A 24,175-nucleotide genomic window follows, 5' to 3' on the forward strand; every position below is an offset into this window, starting at 1 on the left:
AAGGCATCAAAACTATGAATGAACACATATGGCAGGGCTCGACATTAAGGCTTGTCCGCTTGTCCGGGACAAGTGAATTTTTTTGTAGGACAAGTGGAAGAGAAATGTACTTGCCCCACTGGACAAGTTAAAACTCAAACAAATCAAAATGCCACTCATTTTGTCTATGTTACAGAATTGAAACAAATACATATTTTACCCCACAATCCCGGGCAGCGGGTCGGCGGGCCGCTAACGTTAGACCCAGCCCGCTGTTCAGCTCATTCTCTGTAAGCGAAGCAGCATGAAAGCACGGCGAGCTAACCGGTAACGTTACCTCCTCGCCACATCGTTCACAGAAAACAAGCTGAAAACAGATGTCACACGTGGCAATAGCAATGTGCTTTGTGTGGATGAAGCATTATATACGTTATTATGTGCCACTCATTCCGTTTATGTTACAGATTTTACTTTACCGATTGAAACAAATACATTAACTAACGTTAGACCCAGCCCACTGTTCAGCTCCTTCTCTGTAAGCGATACAGCATGAAAGCACCGCGGAACCAGCAAGCCAGGCAGCCGGTGTTAGTTAGCTAACGTTAGCATGCTAACTACGCTTTAACGTTACCCCGTCCCCACATCGTTCACAGAAAACGAGCCGAATAAAGCTGTCACTCGTGGCGATAGAAGTGTGCTTTGTGCGGATGAAGCATGAAGTTAATTTGACTCTTGACGGCTGGCTCTCTGCCTCGTAACGTTACTCGCTGCTCCGCTACTCGTTTGTAGCGGATTAAATATCAGGTAATAATCAACTGTAAAGGAGCTACACCTTTTTAAAGGATCCCTTGGTAAGTGAAATTGTAGAAAGAAAAAAAAAAACACGTTGACACCAACATTTAGTGGCAAAATCACTTGTTATGTCTACAAAATTATTTTAGATATAGTATAAGTTCAAGTCACCACTACCTCTGGTCAAAATATTGAATTAGTATCTCAATATATTGACTCAGTATCTCAGAATATAAACAATGAATATCAAAGTAATGAGAAACTATAAAATATTGACTTAATCTCAATATATTGGCTTAGTATTGTAATATATTGACTTAGTAACTCAACATATTGGTTCAGTATCTCAATATATTGACTTAGTAACTCAAAAGCAATGAGATCATTCAAAATATTGACTTACAAGCTCAATATATTGACTCAATATTTCAAAATATCTCAATATATTGACATAGTAACTTAGAATATTGACTAGGAATCTGAAAGTAATGAGAAACTTTAAAATATTCACTTAGAATCTCAATATATTAACTTCTGCACACCGGCGTGCAAAGTATAACTTTGTATTATGAGTCTGGAGATCCTTTTTTCTTGTTGAAGGGGAAATCTATTCATGGGACACATTTGTTTCTACTGTTTAAACTGAATTGTATTAATGTTGATAGTGTTTGGATGCTTTCAATGGTTTCTTCAAATTCTGCATTAGCAAAACACAAAAAAAATTATAAAATGATTAATCTTTACCCGGACAAGTGACTTTTGTTCATGGACAAGTGAAACGTAAATGTACTTGTCCGAAGGACAAGTGCCTCAAAAAGTTAATGTCAAGCCCTGCATATGGAATTATGTACTTAACAAAAAAGTGTGAAATAACTGAAAACATGTCTTATATTTTAGATTCTTCAAAGTAGCCACCCTTTGCTTTTTTATTAATAAAGGCAAAAACTTCCACTAATTAACCCTGACAAACCTGTGAAGGTAAAACCATTTCAGGTGATTACCTCATGAAGCTCATTGAGAGAACACCAAGGGTTTGCAGAGTTATCAGAAAAAGCAAAAGGCACCCACACAGACACACACACACACGTGCGAACACGCGCACACATGCGCGCACGCACACACACATGAACACACACACCCACGCACACACACAAAGACAAACACTTATTATTCTGTTTGGTTGAGTCTAGATTTCCCCTTAGTCATGTATTGCATCATATGTGTTTTAATATTGATGTGTCTTGTATTGCACTATCAATAATAATACAGGATTTAAATCAGGAACTATCTGACCAAAGAATAAATCAATAATCTGAGCCGATATTTTCAATTTTTAATCCTTTTAATAATCTCCAGAACTTTTACAGTATGAATCAGCAGTTTCACTAAAAGGTACAGACACCGTGCCTCATACTCCATCGATTTTAACTAACTCGCGTCTTTCATTCTTCACTCCATCAACTCCGCTTTCCAAACCAAACTCTCGCTCCTTATTTCTTTCCAAACAACAACCAATCAGAGTGTGCTGCTGTGGAACAGGAAGGAATGACTTCAGATTCTGGTTCCCCAACACTGGAACAGTGCGGCTGGATGTTCCCATTTAGCACAGAGAAAGACTGATGATCTATCTGCTTCTAAGAGACTGAAGAGGATGACGAACTGGACAACACATACCCCCAATGCATCATGGGATTTGTAGTCACATATGATCCATGTAGAGGTGACTTTAAAGCGGTGTTGGAAACCGTTGCCTCATTCACTCACTCACTCACTATTCCCTGTGTAGCGTTTATGAAATAGCAAACTATATAGGGAACCAAATGAGTTCTTCTTCTCCTCCGGGGAAACAAGACCGCGTTGCATTGTGGGATACGGGAGTAAAATGTAGGGTACTTGTACATTAGGCATGCTCAAATACACACACACACACACACACACACACACACACGTAGGGTACTTGTACAGTAGGTATGCTCAAATACACACACACACACACACACACACACACACACACACACACACACAGGGTACTTGTAAAGTAGGTACTGTATGCTCAAATACATACACACACACACACACACACACACACACACAGGATAATTGTAAAGTAGGTATGCTCAAATACACACACACACACACACACACACACACACACACGTAGGGTACTTGTACAGTAGGTATGCTGAAATACACACACACACACACACACACACACACAGGGTAATTGTAAAGTAGGTATGCTCAAATACACACACACATACGTAGGGTATTTGTACAGTAGTTATGCTCAAATATACACACACACACACACACACACACACACATATAGGGTACTTGTAAAGTAGGTACTGTCTGCTTAAATACACACACACACACACACACACACACACACACACACACACACACACACACAGGGTAATTGTAAAGTAGGTATGCTCAAATACACACACACACACACACACACACATACATACACACACACATAGGGTACTTGTACAGTAGGTATGCTCAAATACACACACACACACACACACACACGTAGGGTACTTGTACAGTAGGTATGCTCAAATACACACACACACACACACACACACACACACACACACACACACACACAGGTAATTGTAAAGTAGGTATGCTCAAATACACACACACACACGTAGGGTACTTGTACAGTAGGTATGCTCAAATACACACACACACACACACACACACACACACACATAGGGTACTTGTAAAGTAGGTACTGTATGCTCAAATACACACACACACACACACACACACACACTGGGTAATTGTAAAGTAGGTATGCTCAAATACAAACACACACACACACACACTCACACACATTTGGTTAATTGTAAAGTAGGTATGCTCAAATACAAACACACACACACACACACACACATAGGGTACTTGTACAGTAGGTATGCTCAAATACACACACACACACACACACACACACACACACACACACACGTAGGGTACTTGTACAGTAGGTATGCTCAAATACACACACACACACACACACACACACACACAGGGTAATTGTAAAGTAGGTATGCTCAAATACACACACACACACGTAGGGTACTTGTACAGTAGGTATGCTCAAATACACACACACACACACACACACACACACACACACACACACACACACACACACACACACACACACACACACACACACACACACACACAGGGTAATTGTAAAGTAGGTATGCTCAAATACACACACACACGTAGGGTACTTGTACAGTAGGTATGCTCAAATACACACACACACACACACACACACACACACACACACACACACACACACACATAGGGTACTTGTAAAGTAGGTACTGTATGCTCAAATACACACACACACACACACACACACACACACACAGTATAAACATCAGGCCACTTACGTAGGCTACAGAGAAAGCTGTGCGTGGAGCCTCCACAGAACCATAAAACAGCTTTCAGTGTCATGATCTCAGCTTTAGAAACAACCGTAAATTGGACTTTGTTTTGAGACTAACAACTCAGAATAACAACTCTCGGAAACTGACTTTTCTTCCAGTTTTAAGTCACATTTTTCATGTTTTCAACTCTATATATTAGAACCGGATGAAGGATTTTAGTCATCAGACGTCTGGATTAGCGGTGTGTCATTTTCAGGCGATGTGAGTTTAGAGTTTTAGCGGTTAGTTTTGGAGAGGAGGAGGAAACCTCTGTGGATTAAAACCTCCTGAACGAAGAACACTGAAGGAATCCTAACATGATCCCACGATGCTTCACCACGTCACCAAACTGCATCTTTTGTTATTGTTTTAAACAAACGTTACATTTTGTACGTTTAACCCTCTTGTGATGTCCTCGGGTCAAATCTGTTTTTTTTATAAGAAATGTTTTTTTTTTTCCAACCAAATTACCCAAAAATAACACAGATGGTGCCATAAAACGCTCTTTGCAACTGAAATTAAGCATCAGATTCTATTTAACTTTGCAGCATTATCCTGACTAAACTATGACATATCTGTTTTTAGCCATTCAATTCAATTTTATTTATAGTATTGAATCATAACAAGAGTTATCTCGAGACACTTTACAGATAGAGTAGGTCTAGACCACACTATAATTTACAAAGACCCAACAATTACAGTAATTCCCCCAAAGAGCAAGCATTTAGTGTGGAAAGGACAGACCCAGACTCTTGGTAGGCGGTGTCTGACGGTGCTGGTTGGGGGTGTGATGAACAGTGACAATAAAGATACTGGAAAAGTGACTAGAAATAGTAGTATAGTAGTAGTAAGTAAATAGTAGTAATTATGGGAACACCTGCACCCCTCAACCTGCAGGAGCCTTTTAATCATGCAACAATCAGGCAGGCTAAGATCATCCTATCTGATAACTCTCATGGGTTGTTTTCGGAGTTTGAGCTATTGAACTCAGGAAAGAGGTACAGGGTTCCTCTCTGCAAATATAATAATAGGTATAAGCACTCATTTGTTCCTCTCGCAGTTAAGCTCATAAATGAGCAGCAATGAATGTATGACCACAAATTCTATTAATGTAAATTTGTGACTGAATGTATGTATGGATATGAATGAAGGAATTACTGCATTTTTACAATGGATTGTAAGTATATTTATATTACCAAATGGATACATTTTTTTTATTTTTTATTTTTATTAACTGCCTTTTTAGAAAATGGTAACTTGTAATCTACTAGAGTAGCCTACATGTTCAATGTCTAACTGTTTTAACCCTGTGTTTGATGTGTGTCTCTGTTACTCTTGCAGCAATTTCTCTCTGTCCAAAACAAATTTCTCCTCAGGGAGACTAATAAAGAGACTTTAACTTTGACTTCATGGCATTGCAGGGCGTAACAGGACTTAGCAGGACATAGCAGAGCATAGCAGGAGCCATCAACATACATTTCTCTGATCTTAAATATTAGTCAAAATTATTCATTATTTCAGCTTTTTTCTAACACAATAATTAGATAATTTCATATAAATGAGGTTCATTGACCATGAATTCCAAGAAGAAGTGTAAAACTAGTGGTAATAAGTTGGTGTTAGTTGTGTATATACTGGTGGTAATGGAAATGAAATAGTGTGTGGAAAGAAAAGTGCCGAAAACGTCAAAATAAGCGACAAAAAAAATGTAAAAGCAAGCAAAATGTTGAAAAAAGCAGCAAAAACATTAAAAAAATAGTGTCTTAAAAAAAAAGGCTTAATTTTGACATAGGTCATAAGTCTGAAGATGAGATGAGCCGAGCCATTTCAAGAAAAACAGACGCTCTTAAAATCCTCGTAGTACGTTTAAGACACAAGACTCACTTTCTATTTTTATCTTGATTGAACTGTGACCCATAAAACAGGATGCAGTTTAAATATTTAAAGGAACAGCACCAGTTTGTGCAGAGTGTAGAGTGATAACAGATGGGGAAACAACAGATTGAACTATGCCAAAAACAACAATAAATAGAAATGACATGCAAATCTAAAGTGATAAATGTAATATTGGGGTTAGGTAGGCCCTTGATAAACGGTTGAGTTATGTCCTCGTATTAGTATTTCCTGCAGAAACTGAGTTATGACGTTCCTCAGAGAAAGAGAAACCAGATTTATTGCTGCTCCTTCTTTACATTACACACTGTCATCTCTCTTCACACAACAACAGAGAGTTTCTGAGGGAGAAACAGCAGCGCGGCAGTCAACACGGGTTAATTCATTGCAGCCTTGCTGCTCCCTGCGCCTTGCCAGCAAAAGCTACATCAGCACTTTTCGGAGAGTCTCTGGAAATCACTGTTTGCTGTTCGGTAATAAGAAGCCGTCAGACAGAGCCACGGCTACAGGGGGTGGGGGGGGTGACACGAACCAGGAGGAAGGCCGGGCATTTTACCAGCTTTATAACGAGATAGCTACGTTCAATGGTGACACAGTTTTCAAACAATTGGTCAAAAATGACATATGTTTAGGAGGTTAAGATGTCTGCATCTCTCTCTTCTTTATTTCTACAGTACAGGCCAAAAGTTTGGACACACCTTCTCATTCAATGCGTTTCCTTTTTATTTTCATGACTATTTACATTGTAGATTCTCACTGAAGGCATCAAAACTATGAATGAACACATATGGAATTATGTACTTAACAAAAAAGTGTGAAATAACTGAAAACATGTCTTATATTTTAGATTCTTCAAAGTAGCCACCCTTTGCTTTTTTATTAATAAGGGAAAAACTTCCACTAATTAACCCTGACAAAGCACACCTGTGAAGTGAAAACCATTTCACTTCCTGAATGTGTTAACATACCACAATATGTAAACAGAAATGTTCTTAGGACTACATTACATTGTAAACAGAAATTATCGATTATGAGCCGGCCGATTATCGATGCAGCATCGTCCACGATTCCATGCATCGATTATTTGATTAATTTCAACACTTCTACTAATCGCTGAGATAAAACACATACCAATCTTCACGTCTCTAACAATGTCAGACTGTTCCTTTAAAGCTACTGCAGGTTCCCAACTCCAGGAAACAATCACAATTGCATTGAAGCAAAAGAAAAGAAAATGGCTCAAAAAACGAATGGACATTTTGAGCCTCATTTGGAGCAGGAAACGACCTTTTTAACCCTGAAAACAAGCTGCTGTTTGAAGAGGAAGCCTCAGATGTGGAGGCATGTGGGAACAGAGTGAAATGTAAAGCTGGTAGACCGACACACCGCCCTCCCGCGGGAAGAGTCATCGCAGGGTTTCCTGCTATGTTGCTCTTAATTAAATCCGAGCGTGCCTTCTAGTAATAATTAAAAAAAGAGTCTGAAAACAAGGGGGAAAAAAGGAGGGGACGATTTGCTGCAGCGTCAAGAGCAGGAGGACAAAAGAGGGCAGATTGATAGTCCTCTGAGACGGAACCGGTGGTCCTGATGTGTGGGTGTCCTTTAGTTGGCCTGAACACACTCACACATTAACACACACACACACACAGTACAGGCCAAAAGTTTGGACACACCTTCTCATTCAATGCATTTCCTTTATATTTTCATGACTATTTACATTGTAGATTCTCACTAAAAGCATCAAAACTATGAATGAACACATATGGAATTATGTACTTAACAAAAAAGTGTGAAATAACTGAAAACATGTCTTATATTTTAGATTCTTCAAAGTAGCCACCCTTTGCTTTTTTTGATAACTCTGCAAACCCTTGGTGTTCTCTCAATGAGCTTCATGAGGTAGTCACCTGAAATGGTTTTACCTTCACAGGTGTGCTTTGTCAGGGTTAATTAGTGGAAGTTTTTGCCTTATTAATGAAAAAAAAAGGAAACGCATTGAATGAGAAGGTGAGTCCAAACTTTTGGCCTGTACTGTACACACACACACACACACACACACACAGACGCACACACATTAGCACACACAAACACAGACACACGCACAGACACAGACACAGAAACACACACACACAGACACACACACACACAGACACACACACACACCTACATCTGTCTCACTATACTGTAGAAGGTCTGAACCTGTCTGGAAACCACGAGACAAGACTAAAGTCTGGGAAACAGACAAGACGCGTGCTGGACCAATCAGAGAACAGGGTTCAACGCTAGGTTGTTTTTTTCCACTTGTCCGGTCATAAATGGTTAATGGCCCCTATGGAAATAAAAAAACAATGTTTTACTTTTTTTTTTTTTTTTTTATATATAAATTTCAAGTGCAAAAAATACGCCAAAAAGTAAAGAAAACATTGGATAAAAAATGTCAAAAAGAAGTCCTAAAAAAAACAAACATTTAAAGTGCTTATATTATGCTTATTTTTTTTACATTTTTGTCACTTTTCCCAATGTTTTTGTTGATTTTTTTTCTAAGGTGAAAAACGGGTTGAACATTGCGTAAGGTGGATTGTGTGAACAGGATGTGTTTCATACAAGATCTGGCAACTGTTCAACATTAGACAAACATATTGGGCCAATTATTATTATTATTATTAGGGCTGTGTTTGATTGAAGAAATTCTTAGTCGACTAAACACTCATTCAATTGTATCGACTAATCGATTAGTTGATTTAATCGACAGATCTGTAAATCTGAGTTTCTCCGTAAAGAGTCATGCAAAAGGATGCATATATTGAATAAGATAACGCCTCCTTTGCATATTTAAACACAACATTTCAGAAAATGTGTAATACAACAAATAATTGCCATAATGAAAGTAATCAAAGTAGGTTTCACGGTGATATCTGTTATTAGGAAAAATGTCAACCCTTAATTCTTGTGTTTACCAGAGATGTGCTCGTACATTTCTTGGAAATAAGTCATTCAGCATGAAAACAGCATCAAACGTGACTAATCAACAAAAAAAAATCTAAGTTGACCAAGAAACCAAAACGACCGATTAGTCGACTAATCGACTAAGAGGGAGCAGCCCTAATTATTATTATAAGGAGTTTGGGCCGTGCAAATTACGGGAGTTTCCCAGGAGAAATAACCAACCGGGAGGGGTCCGGGAGATAGGGCTAAAAACGGGAGAAACCCGGGAAAAATGGGAGTGTTGGCAGGTATGCACTAGTGGTGCGTCTCAGCGTAGCCATCTAGCGGTAAGGGGTTTAAACACAACATAGACATGTACCACTGTCTTACATGAATATTTTTGCACGTACACAAAAAAGAAATCGATATTTCCTTTTTGAAAATCGATACAGTATTGCAAAATATCGCGATTCTCAAGTGTATAGATTTTTTTTTTACATCCCTAGTCCATCGGTCTATACGTGTCTACCCCTCCCTGAGAGCTTTACCCCGGTACAGCAGGATGGATGGATGTGTGGATGGACTAGGGGAGGGGGTGGGGGGGGTTAGAGAGACAACCAACAGCTTCTCCAGCCGTTCAAATGTCCAATTACTGAGCAGAGCTGATGTACTACACAGCGCAGCTTTAGCACCGCTGACCCTCGCTGACTAATGTACATGCAAAGAGGAAATTAGTGCAGAGAAGAGAAAGACACAGTGTTGTCTTTAAATGGCTTTTAACTGCGTCTGTACAAGTCACCATAGCACTAATGTCACCTGCAGAGCAGTTAGAGGACAAATAGCAGGATGTCTGCATGGTTGGCTGTTACAGTCTACACTTTATTTGACCTTTTTTAGAACAGTAAAGCTGCAACGATTAATCGATTAGTTGTCAACTTTTAAATTAATTGCCAACTATTTTGATAATCGATTAGTCGGTTTGAGTCATTTTTTTTTTAAGACAAAAGTAAAAATTCTTTGATTCCAGCTTGTTAAATGTGAATATTGTTCTAGTTTCTTCTCTCCTCTGTGACATTAAACTGAATATCTTTGAGTTGTGGACAAAACAAGACCTTTGAGGAAGTCATCTTGGGCTTTTTGGGAAAAACTGATCAACATTTTATAGCCCAAACAACTAGAAAATAATTAACAGATTAATCGACTATGAAAATAATGGTTAGTTGCAGCCCTAGACAACAGAGAACACGATTTAATATCTATAAGTCTGCTTCTTCCCAGCAGTAAATAACACCAACTTCTCTACTGGTAACTGAAATGTGTTAAAAACACCCTCACTGGATACTGTAGTAACTTTAGAAGCCATGATGGCGTTTTAAGTCTACTTGTGTTTCATTTTCAGGGGATAACTCAGTGTATTCACACCCCAAAAATGAAACAGAATTATACTTAAAAATGCCAGCGTGGATACTAAAAAGTGAATTCATTTCTGAGTGAGGGTGTTTTTTTTGTCTGTTTACATGCATTTCAGTTACCAGATTAATGTTAAAAACCTGGTTTCTGCAGCAGTCACGGTAGAGGATTAGAGAAACCTGATTTCTCCCTGAGTGACATGATTTCTTGTTTACGAGTAACCGGGCTTCTAAATCGTCTTTCTACATGTGCGAGCATGACAAAGACTGCAGAAAGTCCGGATAAATAGAGGCATCTTTGCACATGAAATGCATCAAAGTAGTCTCTTTAAATCCACAGCTGATTATATGAATATCTGTAATATCCAGAGCACAAAGGAGGAAGAATGAATACTTGACTGTATAACTAAAACCCTTGCAATCAGTCAGACATGTTTCCAAAATAAGGTCAGGGGTTGAAATCAAAATCACTGCTTATGTACACAGATTTGAATACAGCACATTTGCACTGATTTCTCAGGGTAACCTGGTTTTCCTGCGTGCATGAACATGTAAATGTGCTGACTTTTCTCCCCCACAATGCAACACACAGAAGGAAACAGAGCAGCTGCTCACAGCTGGACAAAAAAAAAAAGAAAAGTGGAATAATACCAACGCAGCAGCTCAGAAAAACAAACTAGTTAATCCTCTAAAACAAGCGCACAGTTTGTGTTCAGATGAGGTAAACTTAATCAACAGATTTGAGAAATCCGTTGAGTGTGTGTCTGTGTGTATGTATCTATGTGTGTGCGTGTGTGTGTGTGTGTGTGTCTGTGTCTCTGTCTGTGTGTCTATGTGTGTGTGTGTGTGTATCTCTGTCTGTCTGTCTGTCTGTGTGTCTGTGTCTGTGTGTATGTATGTGGGTCTGTGTCTATATGTGTGTGTGTGTGTGTGTGTCTGTCTGTCTGTCTGTCTGTGTGTGTGTGTGTGTGTGTGAGTGTGTGTGTGTCTGTCTATGTGTCTGTCTGTCTGTGTTTGTGTGTGTGTGTGTGCGTGTGAGTGTCTGTGTGTCTCTGTCTATGTGTGTGTGTGTCTCTGTCTATGTGTCTGTCTGTCTGTCTCTGTGTGTGTGTGTGTGTGTGTGTGTGTGTGTGTGTGTGTGTGTGTGTGTGTGTGTGTCGGAGCTCCGCTTCCTGTCAACATGCACAGAGGCCTTAGTATGCACTCTCGGGTAGCGAAATTTGGCACCGTTTGATTACGGTAACCGTGAATCGTTCCTCCGTAGTACCGACGTAATTCGGTCAGTACCCAAAAAAGTCCAGAGTTCGGTACCCAACCCTAGCTGCGACTAAACCTTATAACGGCAGGGAAAACCCTGAGTACTTTAGATGCATTTGCATACTAACAGAGAGAATGTTAGTACAGGGTGTGTACTTTACAGCATCAGTCAACTGTATGGAAATGGGACACACGGCATTAGTCATGACCTTTAAACGCAGCACAGCCCTGGATATCCAACCATCCAGAAACACAGCGTGGTCATTAGCTGAAAAAAACACATTTACTTATCTTACATTGTAAGAAAACTCTCGGGCTGTGCAATTAATCAAATTTAGATCGAGATTTTGGGCTCCTAAGGATGACAAAAACTAAATAATCGATAACTGTTTGCAAGTAAACTGTTTTGCTCTAATTCATGTTTGCTTTTATTTTATTGGTATTTTATTTATTACTTGTTTTCAACAGATTGTGAAAGTACAACAGGTGATCTTATTTTATGTTTATTTAAAAAAAAAAAAGGGGGAACTCAAAAAGACTTTCAGGGTGTTGTTTTTAAATGTTGGGCTTGTATAGCCAGACCTTCTTCCACAGCGCTGCAGAGGAAGGTCTGGCTAGTTCACACAGCATTCCTGAATGGGAGGAAAACGTGCTCTGGTTTATCGGCATTTCTTTAAACCAATCACAATCGTCTTGAGGCGGGGCTAAGCTCCGGACGGAGCCACGGTGCCTCTGCTAAATAGTCTCAGGAAGAAACTTGTTGTGGTGGAACATGTGTACGTTCAAAAGTAGTTTTAGTCGTGCAACAGAAAACTCAGATTGGACAGATAGTCTAGCTAGCTGTCTGGATTTACCCTGCAGAGATCTGAGGAGCAGTTAACCATAGTCCTCACAAATCAGCCGGAGGTTAGAACACCAACACAACAACACGCTGTGAGCATTAAGTTCTGTAACAGGTTTCCACAGTCATGTGAAACTGGCCAGCTTCAGTACCGTTTCAGCACAAACATTATACAAAAGCGCTTATAGGAGCCACATCTTCTATGCTGTTTATGGTGTCACTTATATTATTATTATATATTATATGGTGATGGCACAGGGGATACGACACATGCCTTTGGTGTGGGAGACTTGGGCTCTATTCCCACTGCGATACATCAACCAATGTGTCCCGGAGCAAGACACTTAACCCCTAGTTGCTCCAGAGGTGTGCAACCTCTGATATATATAGCAATTGGAAGTCACTTTGGATAAAAGAGTCAGCTAAATGACATGTAATGTATTATATTGTGCACTTATATTGTAGGTGGTGGGCGTTTTCATCGCGGTTTGAGCAGAAGTGATAACAGAATCGGTTTGCTTCACCTGTTCACCTGTTTTTTGGGCTTTGACAGAGAGAGGGGGGAGCCTGGGAGCGAACACTTTCTGTTGCCCGCCGCACTAACGCACGTATTTCGACTCACAAAGTAACTTTACTAGGGCTGCTCCCTCTTAATCGATTAGTCGACTAATCGGTCGTTTTGGTCTCAGTCAACTTAGATTTCTTTAGTCCATTAGTCATTTTTATGCTTTTTTCATGCTGTATGACTTATTTCCAAAAACTGTACGAGCACATCTCGTTATTAAAGATTTAAAGATAAATATTGACCCCCCCCCCCCACCCTCCCTACCCTTTACGAAACGATAACTGGAGCAGAACCAAAACAACTTGTCTAGTACCTGACAAGTCAGTAAAAAACTGGTGCCGTGATGCAACAGACAGCAAGTGGAGCGCAGTGAGCAGGAATCAATGAATCCATTCTTCTTCAAGGGCCCAAAAACATAGCAATCAAGGGTAAACACGGTCGATTGTAGATGGTACGGTGGAGAGAGACTTTTATACTGAATGTGAATATATGAAGAGAGGAGTTAAACTGCAGCCATATTCATGAATGCATCCCCATCTATTCTGCAGTTATTTTTATTTTCTAATCACTCTTGATTTGCATTTACATCCATCAACTCCAGAGAGCCACCGCCTGTTCCCCCCCTCCTCTGATAAACACTGGCAGTTTTCTGGAGCAAAACAGCCAGTGTTATTAAAACTTGTTCTCATTCACAACATGGTTGCTACAGACAAGACTGTTCTCAATATTCAGCTCAACTCCCGAAATTAAAGAGTTACTTTGGTATTTCTCAACCAGGAGCTTATTTTTCTCCATGTTTTTTGTGTCTGAGTGACTGATGGGAACAACAATCTTTGAAATTGGTCCGGTATTAAGCGAGAAACAAGCTGCGATGTAACATTAAAGGAACAATGGCGCACAGTCAGTTAGCATCCACTAAAAGTTCTGTTTTTGCCGCTGACAGACTCAGATTATTATTCTAAGTGTCTGAGAACATTATGGAGAGGATCCCTACAGAGATAGACCTTTTAGTTAAAGAGTAAGATCCTTTTAGTTTAACATGAAACAGCCCCAAATCACCATCACCAAACTCCACCAGACTCCATGTAAATAATCAGGACTTTTAGCATAGTACAACACAATTCATTCAAAGTAGACAGAAACTAAATAAAACTATCAAAAGTCGTCTTGGTTCATCTTTCCACTGCTCCAACAATCACCACTCTGGTTTGGTTGAAATAAACCCTTAATTCACCCATTTACATGTGGAGATATGCTGGCTCTATACACGCTAAAAGTCCTGATTATTTACATGGAGTCTGGTGGAGATATGCTGGCTCTATACACGCTAAAAGTCCTGATTATTTACATGGAGTCTGGTGGAAATATGCTGGCTCTATACACGCTAAAAGTCCTGATTATTTACATGGAGTCAGGTGGAGATATGCTGGCTCTATACACGCTAAAAGTCCTGATTATTTACATGGAGTCTGGTGGAGATATGCTGGCTCTATACACGCTAAAAGTCCTGATTATTTACATGGAGTCTGGTGGAGATATGCTGGCTCTATACACGCTAAAAGTCCTGATTATTTACATGGAGTCTGGTGGAGATATGCTGGCTCTATACACACTAAAAGTCCTGATTATTTACATGGAGTCTGGTGGAGATATGCTGGCTCTATACACGCTAAAAGTCCTGATTATTTACATGGAGTCTGGTGGAGATATGCTGGCTCTATACACGCTAAAAGTCCTGATTATTTACATGCGGCAAAAACTGACAGTGGCCTTTAGGATTACAGCCTGGATTCCAGGTGCTGATTACAGCGTTCTGGCTCAATACTGGACCGATTAAAAAGACCCTTCCTCACATTAGTCACTTAGACACCAATGCAAGGAAAATAATGGTCCAAGTGGAAAAGAAAAAACAAAATAACCCTTTAAATCCATCCGCTTGTTAGCAGAAGCTTTTACTTCCATTTTCTCTCCCTGTCACAAGAAATAAAACTTCCATCTTCAGGCCTTAAAACTATGACCGTGAAATGACCTCCAGGCTTGGTCTCAGCCAGGAGACATTTTTCTTAATCGTACTTGTAGACACTTGTGCGGTTATCGAAATATTCCTGATAAAAAAAACTTGCTCTCTTGGCAGCTTAAAGTTAAGGGCAGGTTATTTTCGGGGCAACACAAATGTTGACAGTGGGCTTAGTTTCCACCAACATCGTGATTAAATCTCGGCTGTGTGGATGTGAGGCTAATTCGGGGGCAAAGCAGCAGTTCATACGTAAAGTAAAAGGTCACATTTCGCAGCTGAAAAAGAAGAATAATTCAGTAAAAGTGTGTAGTGATTAAAAACCCTGCCGTGCAGTGCTGACTGGGCTTTCTGTCTCTCTTTTCCATGCCACCCCTCCCCCCCTCCTCCAAACCAAAAAACAGCATCAAAGCAATCAAAATGGTAATGTTAGGCATGAATGGGGCCCATCCCCCCCCTCCTCCTCCACCTTCTCCTCTTCCTGCATGAAACTCTGCAGACTCCCCCCCCCCTTCTCTCTCCAGGGGGTGTGAAGAGGAACCACCCCCCTTTTCTCTCTCAAAATGGAAGCTTCCACTACCAAAACTGAAAGAAGAAAAAGAAGAAGAGGAAAGAAAATGCACACACTACAACACAAACAAGGATTTAGATTCAGGATTAAAAAGGGGGCCCAGCATCATAACAACTAACTGGATGCTGCTGCTGCTGCTGCTGTGTATTTTCACATGAAGCAAGTTTAATGACTGCAACAAACCAAGTGCTCAGAAACTGCAGGAAAAGGGATCGATACAAGTGAAGATTGGGGTTGGGGGGTGGGGGGTTAGGGGGTAGGCCTCTATCAATGTAATAAAACACAAGATAACAAGTGGTTGAATACAATTTTTTTTTTTTTTTTTAATGCTTGGATTCTTCTTATGGCTAATGTTAGGAAGTTGTGTGCGCTGCTGTTAGGGCTGGGACCGGCCGGCGGGGCGGTGCCAAAGCAAGCAGGAGCCGGAGAGGAGCTGGCCGCGGTGCTGAACACTTGCTGTCGGCCTCAGCATCCATTCAGACCGGCTGATACCCGGCTAACCACTTAGCTTTAAAGTTAATATAGAACACCGTCAGCTCACTATAAAATATAGCTAGCAACAAAACAAAAAACGCGGGGAGGGAGAAAAGTGAAAGCTTAATGGTGCGCGAATCAAACGCACCCCCACTTTAAGTATAAAGTAACAAAACCGGGGTGTTTTAACGGTGTAATAGACGTTAAAAAGGGCAACTCCGCGACTATATTAACGGTTGGTTCAACCGACAAAACTTCAACGATAATGTCTCCACACAAAAGTCCGAGCCGGATAGTTAAGCTAGCTGCTCCTTTACGAGCCTCTTTCCTTACTCTCCAGAAACATGTCGACCTGCTCAAAATGGACGCTAAAATTTTTTACACAACTTTGAGTGCGCGAGACAAGAACGTTGAGGGGGAGAAGAAGAAGAAGCCCCGACGGTTAAACACAATAACACAAGCCAGCTCACTTTTACAATCCACCATGTTTGTTTGTGGCTAGTTGTACCAAAGAGGAGAGGAAAAGAAAGAAGGACAGAAAGAAAGAAAGAAAGCTTACTTGTTTATCGCTCAGGGCTGTTATTCTCCTGTCGTGTAGCTGTCTCTTAAGCTCTCCATCCTACAATTTAAACAAAAAAATATATATATATATTTTTGGACACCCCAACTTCACGTTTAATTTTCAGCCAAGTCACGATGAAGGTAAAGCTGGTTAGACTTGCTAACTAACGTTAGTGATGTTAACCTAGCGAAAGATTTATGCTGATAAAGTTTCTCCCCGGTGTCGTGTAGCTTGAAGAAGCTTCCAGGAAAATATATAGATATATATATATTTTTTTTTTACCTGTGGGTCTTGCTTCATCTGTGCAACTAGTTTTGTAAAAAAAACGATGGAGATGGAGAAGCGAAATGTGCAAAAGTGTGTCTCAAGTTTAGTATGTAAAGGGAGGAACAAAGCGGGGATGATAGCCACAGCAGCGACTCTGGCACCTCATAAATATTCAGGTCGCGTCCTGATCGCCACACAACCAACCGCCGCATTACCACTCCAAATTCTTGTTGTACAGCGAAATGACAGTTAGCTTAAAAAGTACTGTGAAAAGTGCACTTAACGGCAGTTGGAAGTGGCCGTTGGTGTCGACATTACAACCGACATGATATTCCCTTTGGAGTGTTAACGTCTCTCATCCCTTCAGATTTTTTCCTCCTCCTCTTGCTTCTCTGCACTTGCTCGTATAACAGGGTAGAATAACATGATGTTTCATTTACCTGATGACATTGGATTTCTACTTTCAACGCCTCTTGCAGGCCTTGTAGTTCCATGTTCCGACCAGAAAAGCACTTTTCTCCCACTTTCGACGCGACCGAGACGAAGTTTTAAGTGAATAAAAGATTTTTTAAAGCGACAATAACAATTGAAAGAAGAACTACTCAGGCTGCAAGAGCAAGTTCTCGCTTCTTTTTACAGGCTAGGACTCATCACCCACTTTCCGCCCGTCTTCAAAAGTGCTCCAAACCCGGCAGAAAGAGCTCAGGCCCCGGACGGGTCCTGTCCAGATTAACGGCCGAACGTCGAGGGGTCCGACGGGGGAGCGGGTTAGCTTTTCTTTCGGTAATTTTAAGTTGAAAAACGGGGACTATATTTTGTCCGAGTCCGCGGCTTGATTTCACTTTGCCTGGGGAAAAGTTGCGCTTCGGCTGTCAATGGTAATTCTGAAGTTCCCGGATGGAGCAGAGGGACATGCGCAGTGAGCCGGGGGAAGCTACAACTACTTCAAGGAGTATTTATAATAATAAATTAATAAATAAATAATACATTTATTTATTAATCAAAAAAATAAATAAACATGTGGAGCTGTACAGTGTCAAAATAAGCGGTAAACCCCCCCCAAAAGTATTACAATTGGCATCAATTAAGCCTAATTTAGGCACAACGTCTGTTTTGTGAAGTGCCAAATAAATAATACATTTATTTATTTGGCACTTCACAAAACAGACGTTGTGCCTCACAAGGCAATAAAAAACACGACTGTCTACTACACATTTATATTACTTTTTTTGAAAATCATATTTTATTTGTTATATTTTAATAACTTGCACTATTTCATGTCTTGGATTCTCTTTCTTTTACTTTTGTGTTTGGTTGGAGGGAGCCTGAGACCCAAGACTTTCTGTAATCCTGCATTTGATTCATAACTTGACACTTAAATAAGAAAATTATTGAAACATGACAAAACATATCAAACAATAAGCCTAAATCTCACAAGTACACAAAGACACAACACAAAATCAAAATGAATGTTACATATTGCATATACATATACAGCGCTTTACACCGCCTGTAAACCAATAACTTCAAATGCTGTATTTAGATACACTTTTTAGTTACTTGTAGTTTATTTATTTTCAATTTCTGTTATACTATTTACCTCTGAATTGCAGTGCAGTAGAAGTAGACTTTTCACTGCAATCAGTCCACACACACATATATATATGTTATATTTATGGAGTATGCTCATGTTTTTGAGCTACTTTATATGATTAGTTGTGTTTTTTATTGATATTTCTCTCCTCTAGTATTGATATGTATATTTAACACAATAATTGCCCAATTTGGAATCAATAAAGTGCATCTATATCTATCTATCGGTCTATCTATAAACTTTGATTTGCATTATTTGACTTCTAATCCTCAAATATAAAGTAATAATTAACCAGATAGGGTTGCAACTAAGAATCATTTCCATTTTTGATTAATTTCTCGACTAATTGATTGGTTTAATTTATAAAAATGTAATGAAATAGTGCAAAATACACATTTTTGTGTTCTTTTTTTGACCCTATCTATTTGCATACATGTTACAAACTTCTTATCCAAGTTCAGACTATTCTTGAGCTAGTTTCAGAGAAGTAATTTAGTTGTTAATAACCTAAGAAAGGCTGTGGTTAGACAGCCAATATTATTCATCAAGAAAAGCAAACATGGCAGCATCAGCATCCACAGCTACCATCACCACTAAGTGAGACAGACAAGGAGAATGTGGGGGTTTAGAGAATATAAAATATGTCGATACACATGAAGCCTCCAACCAAATATGTCCAGTTGTAGTTTTCTTGCCTCTTCAAACACAAAGAGGCCAAATGTGGCAGTTTGTTCTCAGAAATCCAGCCTCTTCTCCCCCATGTCTGTCAGTATGACCCCCGCCAACCTCCTCCTTCTCCTCCTCCCGCCCTCTGGACACAAGACGCGCCGCTATTGGTCCCAGCTGCTGGTTCAGTGCGCGAGCGACGAGTGTGGGCGGGAAGGGTGAGCCAATCAGGAGTTGCGAACCTTGAGGGACAGCGCGGGGAACCAATGAGAAGAAGAAGGGGAGAAGAGGGGGGGACTGTATGTGATCTGAGAGTTGATGAAGAGCAGAGATGGCAGTTGGTAATTGAATTTATTGTTAACTCGACAGCAAGCAACTTCGCCACAGTTTTTAAAGCACACATTAGCACAACACAAACATACAATGGCGGTTATATGTGTGTCTTTTTGTTACGTGAAGATAAAAGCCGACATTTTTAACGGGTGAATCAGAGAGTAGTAGCACCATGGACAGAGGCAGCAGCTCGGGGGGGACATTACAATTCTTTTCGACGCTGCTGTAGAGCTATTTTATTCATGTCGGCGTTCACGCTAGCCGTTAGCTAGACTCCATTTTGTTTGTTAATACAACACTTAAACCCGACGGGGAATTCCTCAAGCCAAACACCCATAAACACAGGCCTAAAATAAAAAAAATAAAAAATACATCCTGTCAGTAAAGTTATAGTGGGGTAGTCAGCTTGCAGCGTTGACAGAAAGTAGTCCCTCCCTCCCTCCCTCCGGTGCCTGCCTGCCCGCTGAAACCCTCCCCCATCTCGGCCAGGTCTGCTGCTACATCAGCTGCTACTTTTCATTTCACGGCTCAGCGGTGAAACTCTTCAAGTCCTCTCTGTGGTGGCTTTCGATTCCAAGCTGCTCGGAGTTTTTTAAGCTCTACTCGCCCTGAATGGACACAGACTTTAGTTCTACTGTAGCTGCTGTTTGTGGTTTATGTTTTGGCCGTATGTCTGCACTCTGTAGGGCCACAACCAGCATAAAAAAAATATATTCTAAAGGTCAATCCAAGTCACCCCAATTTTGGATACCTCCACCCACCTGTATTTGTCTAATCACTTGTATTATATGTTCTGTTTAATTAGGCTATAAAATGGTGTTTCGCAGCCTTTTCCTGCAGTACAAGAAACACATGTATGGGGGACTAAAGTTGCCATTATTATAGGTAAATAAATGAAATACTATATAAAAAGGAATAAATAAATAAATGTAGGGGGAAAGCCGGAATAATCAAATAAATATGGAGGTTAATTTAAGAAAAAATAAGTATGCGCATAAATAGAAAAACAAATAAATATTATTTATTTAATTGACAAAATATTTATTTTCCTCTTCATTTAATTATTTTTGCTGGGATAATATATTTTTTGTTGGTGGAAAGTACATTTACTATAAGTACAGTAAGCTACTTTTTTTATCAATTTAAAGAAAAAATTCAAACATATTAAAGAAAACAAAATATTACACAAAATAAAAAATATATAAAAAAGCATAGAGGATAACAAAGATCAACATACAAAATACACTTATTTGATTTTATACTATAACACAATAATATAATATGTATTAGTTTGAAATGGGCCAGATGTGGAAGAAGTACTCAGATCTTTAACTCACGTAAAAGTAGTAATACCACACCGTAAAGATTAGTTACGACTAGAAGTCCGATGTTCAAAATTTAAGTAAAAGTATAACAACATTAAATGTATACTTAGGCTAAAGTTGTAACAGAATATTATTGTAGTCTAATGATTGATGCATTCATGTGTTGATAACTTTAATGTTGGGTAACGGTGGAGCTGACTTGTATAACATCCTGACTGTATGTCCCCAGAGGGACACCGTAGAAAACCCTGCAAAAGAAAACGCCACGTACAATATTAAATTGAGTTAACTGTTGACTCAATCCAGTACCTTGAGCTATTTAAATGAGCTGATACATGGTTAAATCTCATTGGCTCTTACCAGTGTATCTCCGTGTGTACTTCGTCCACAGCAGTCCCACCAGTCGGTCCCAAAACGTCCCAGTTAGAGAGGAAATGTCCTAATCATATTCTTTGTAAATCTTAACAATCATTCCCTGAAAAGAACCAAGCAGGTCTGACTTGTTGCACCATCCTAATTTTCTTTAAAACTTGACATTTTCAGCGTGGAGCTCACTAGCTCGAAGTTTGTTGCGGTTTCCCGAAGAGAATAGAGTTTGAGAACGGCAACACGCAGAGAGCAGGGGCGATTCTAGGATCATGAGATGAAATTTAGGGGGGCTTGAGCAAAGAAAGGGTCTAAAATCGCCACTGGTAGAGAGTGAGGAAGGTGACGGATGTCAGGCAATTATCCTGGAAATGTACTTCCGTTGATCCAGACTAGTAATACACTGACTATGTAGAAGTACCTCCTACAGCCACACTTCAAAACATCCAAACTATCCCTCCTCATTATTTCCTCCTGCTGGTACAGATACCTGCTTCACACAGTCTATGTTGCATCATGAATGGATAAATGTGCGAGGTGCAAACAGCAGCTGACAGTTATCCCTCCTGTTGTTCTCGGGTCAAGTTTGACCCATTTTCAAAACAGTTTCTATATCAGAAATTTGGGTTTTCTTTCAACCAAATTGTCTAAAAGAAATAACCGTACAATGCTATGTATGTAATGTAATATAATAACTGATCAGTTCACTACTTTCATTGAATTTGGGGTGTTTTATTCAATTGTATAGCATTTTAAGAAAATAATTGATAAAATACAATTGAAAAAAGCTTCAAAATCATTGAGAAAAAGTGACAAAAATTTAATATCATCAAAATATCAAAATATCATCGGGAAAAGCTTCAAAAACAAGGGGTGAGAGCGACAAAAAGTGTCGAAAAAAAGACTCCAAAATGTTGAAAAAAAACCCAGAAAAACAAAAAGTTGCATGGTTGACGGCAAGACAACACAAGGGTTAAATGTGTCTTAAAATCAGCGGAGACACTTCATCACTGAAGAGGTGCACTGACATTTTTATTTGGTCTTTTCTAAATGGATGCTTGGCAAACAGCGTTGCACCGTGCAAGCTGGAGCGCACGCCAAGAAGATATCCTTCACTGCTGATGAAAAGATTCTCTGACATTTGTAAGGATTGTGTCTTTGGGCTTATGAGAGGTTGACATAAATGTCAGCCAGAGCTGGCAGCCGAGATCTCAGCACAGAAAACACAGGCCACATACACACACTAACTACACTTTACTGTATACCTAAACTGGGATATATCCCAGGTTTTATTACCTCAGTAAACATTTTCATAATGAGCTTATGGTCTCAATCGCTAGTTTTAAGTCTTCTGCAACACAGAATGATGTTCATTTTTTGAATTATGGTCTCGTTGATTTTAAAATCGGCGATAAAGCAGGAGGTGTTTTAGGGCGTGGCTATGATGTGATTGCCAGTGAATGTGTGTAACGTAACATGGCTCCTCCCTCTCGTCTAAAATCGTCACATCCCCGACTACGATGGCTGCGCCCGTTAACGGCAAACTCGACGACTCATAGCAGATCTCCACAAACCAATGGGTGACGTCACACATGCTTTGTCCATTAATATTATACAGTCTACGGTTACAACCCTCCCTCCCCAGTAATCAAAACTAAAATTTCCTTTACATAAAAAAATACATTTGCACTTTAACTCAATTGAGAAAATGGCACAAAGTGCAGAAAAAAATCACCAGAATGCAGAAAATGAAGTTAAAATTTGCTCAAAAGTGGACATCTCTACCCCCCTCCCAATGTTGAACCCAAAGTTACGCCCTTGTATGGTCGTATCGATATTGTGTCCCACCCCTGATACCGATCCAGAGAGATGAATGGTTACACATATACACCAAGCTCTCGGAGGTAAATGTTGCTCTGCTGAGGCTGTGACCCAGTTCCCTCACCGAGAGCTGCTTCTTCTTCTTTTTCTCCACAAATAAATGAACACAAGTTTCTTTTTTCGGCGAGTGGTCTCTGCAACATAACAGTGTAGCAATCCTGCAGCAGCACGCAGCACAAAGAAACAGCTCGGCTATTGAACGGAGCACGTTTGAACCCTAATTAAAGGCGGCCTGCAGTCCAATTCTGCTTCCGCAAATCAGAGAAAAACTGTATTGTTCAGCTGGAAATTGTCAAGTGGAGATAATATGCTGACACAATAATGCTTCGCTGCGTTTTTCTGTGTGTCAGAGACGTGCAGCGGAGCGGGGAGGAGGAAGCCGACAGTACTGAAGAGGATATGTCATGTTTTTGTTTTGTAGATTTCTTTTGAAGACGCTGCAAAGAATTACAAAGAAGAAAAAGCTTCTGTCATGTGAACCGAGATCACGCAGCATGCACACAGATTCCTACCAGCCGCAAAGCAATAATTATCAGATGGTAAACAGGCCCCAGGAGTTACACTAAGCTAACATTAACAATTATGTTGGAATGTTCCGTATTATTATCATCAACACGGCAGGGACATACTATTCACAACTAAGAGCTGCGATTGGTTTAAAATGAGTGTGAACTGACGCAAAACAGCACTGAAAACCATTAAATGACTGATTGATTAACTCTCCTGTTGTCCTTGGCTCAAATGTGACCCGTTTTGAAGGTTTTTTTATATCAGAAATATGGGTTTCTTACAACCAAATTGCCCTAAAATAAGATGGATGCATACATGTAAGTTGTATGGAACCCAGACAACATATACATCCATGCATCCATGTTTTATTTAATTTCACAGCATTTGAAAAATAATTTTTTAAATGGTTTCAAAGCAGCATCCTGACCAAACTTTGACATAAACCAGACTGTGATCCACTCAACATCCTCTGATCTTAACTACTCAATTAGTCAAA

At 39.8% G+C, this 24,175-nt stretch overlaps 1 protein-coding gene across 4 annotated transcripts in view; it reads right to left on the reverse strand.

Moving 5' to 3' along the window:
* The window catches only part of phf21b (PHD finger protein 21B), a 130,773-nt gene extending 112,933 nt beyond the window's left edge, over positions 1 to 17,840 (reverse strand). For 3 of the 4 annotated variants that reach the window (XM_028571392.1, XM_028571391.1, XM_028571390.1), the window contains exons 1-2: positions 17,445 to 17,840; positions 16,735 to 16,794 (exon numbers count right to left, since the gene is read on the reverse strand). In XM_028571392.1, the coding sequence (XP_028427193.1) occupies positions 16,735 to 16,794; positions 17,445 to 17,498 (114 nt within the window). In that variant the 5' untranslated portion in view covers positions 17,499 to 17,840. Of the gene's footprint in view, positions 1 to 16,734; positions 16,795 to 17,019; positions 17,160 to 17,444 lie in introns of those variants that run through there. The other variant, XM_028571393.1, reaches the window with a different exon arrangement.
* Positions 17,841 to 24,175: the final 6,335 nt, after the last annotated feature.

This window comes from Perca flavescens, chromosome 23 (genome assembly GCF_004354835.1).
Source record: "Perca flavescens isolate YP-PL-M2 chromosome 23, PFLA_1.0, whole genome shotgun sequence".
Classification (NCBI taxonomy): Eukaryota; Metazoa; Chordata; class Actinopteri; order Perciformes; family Percidae; genus Perca; species Perca flavescens.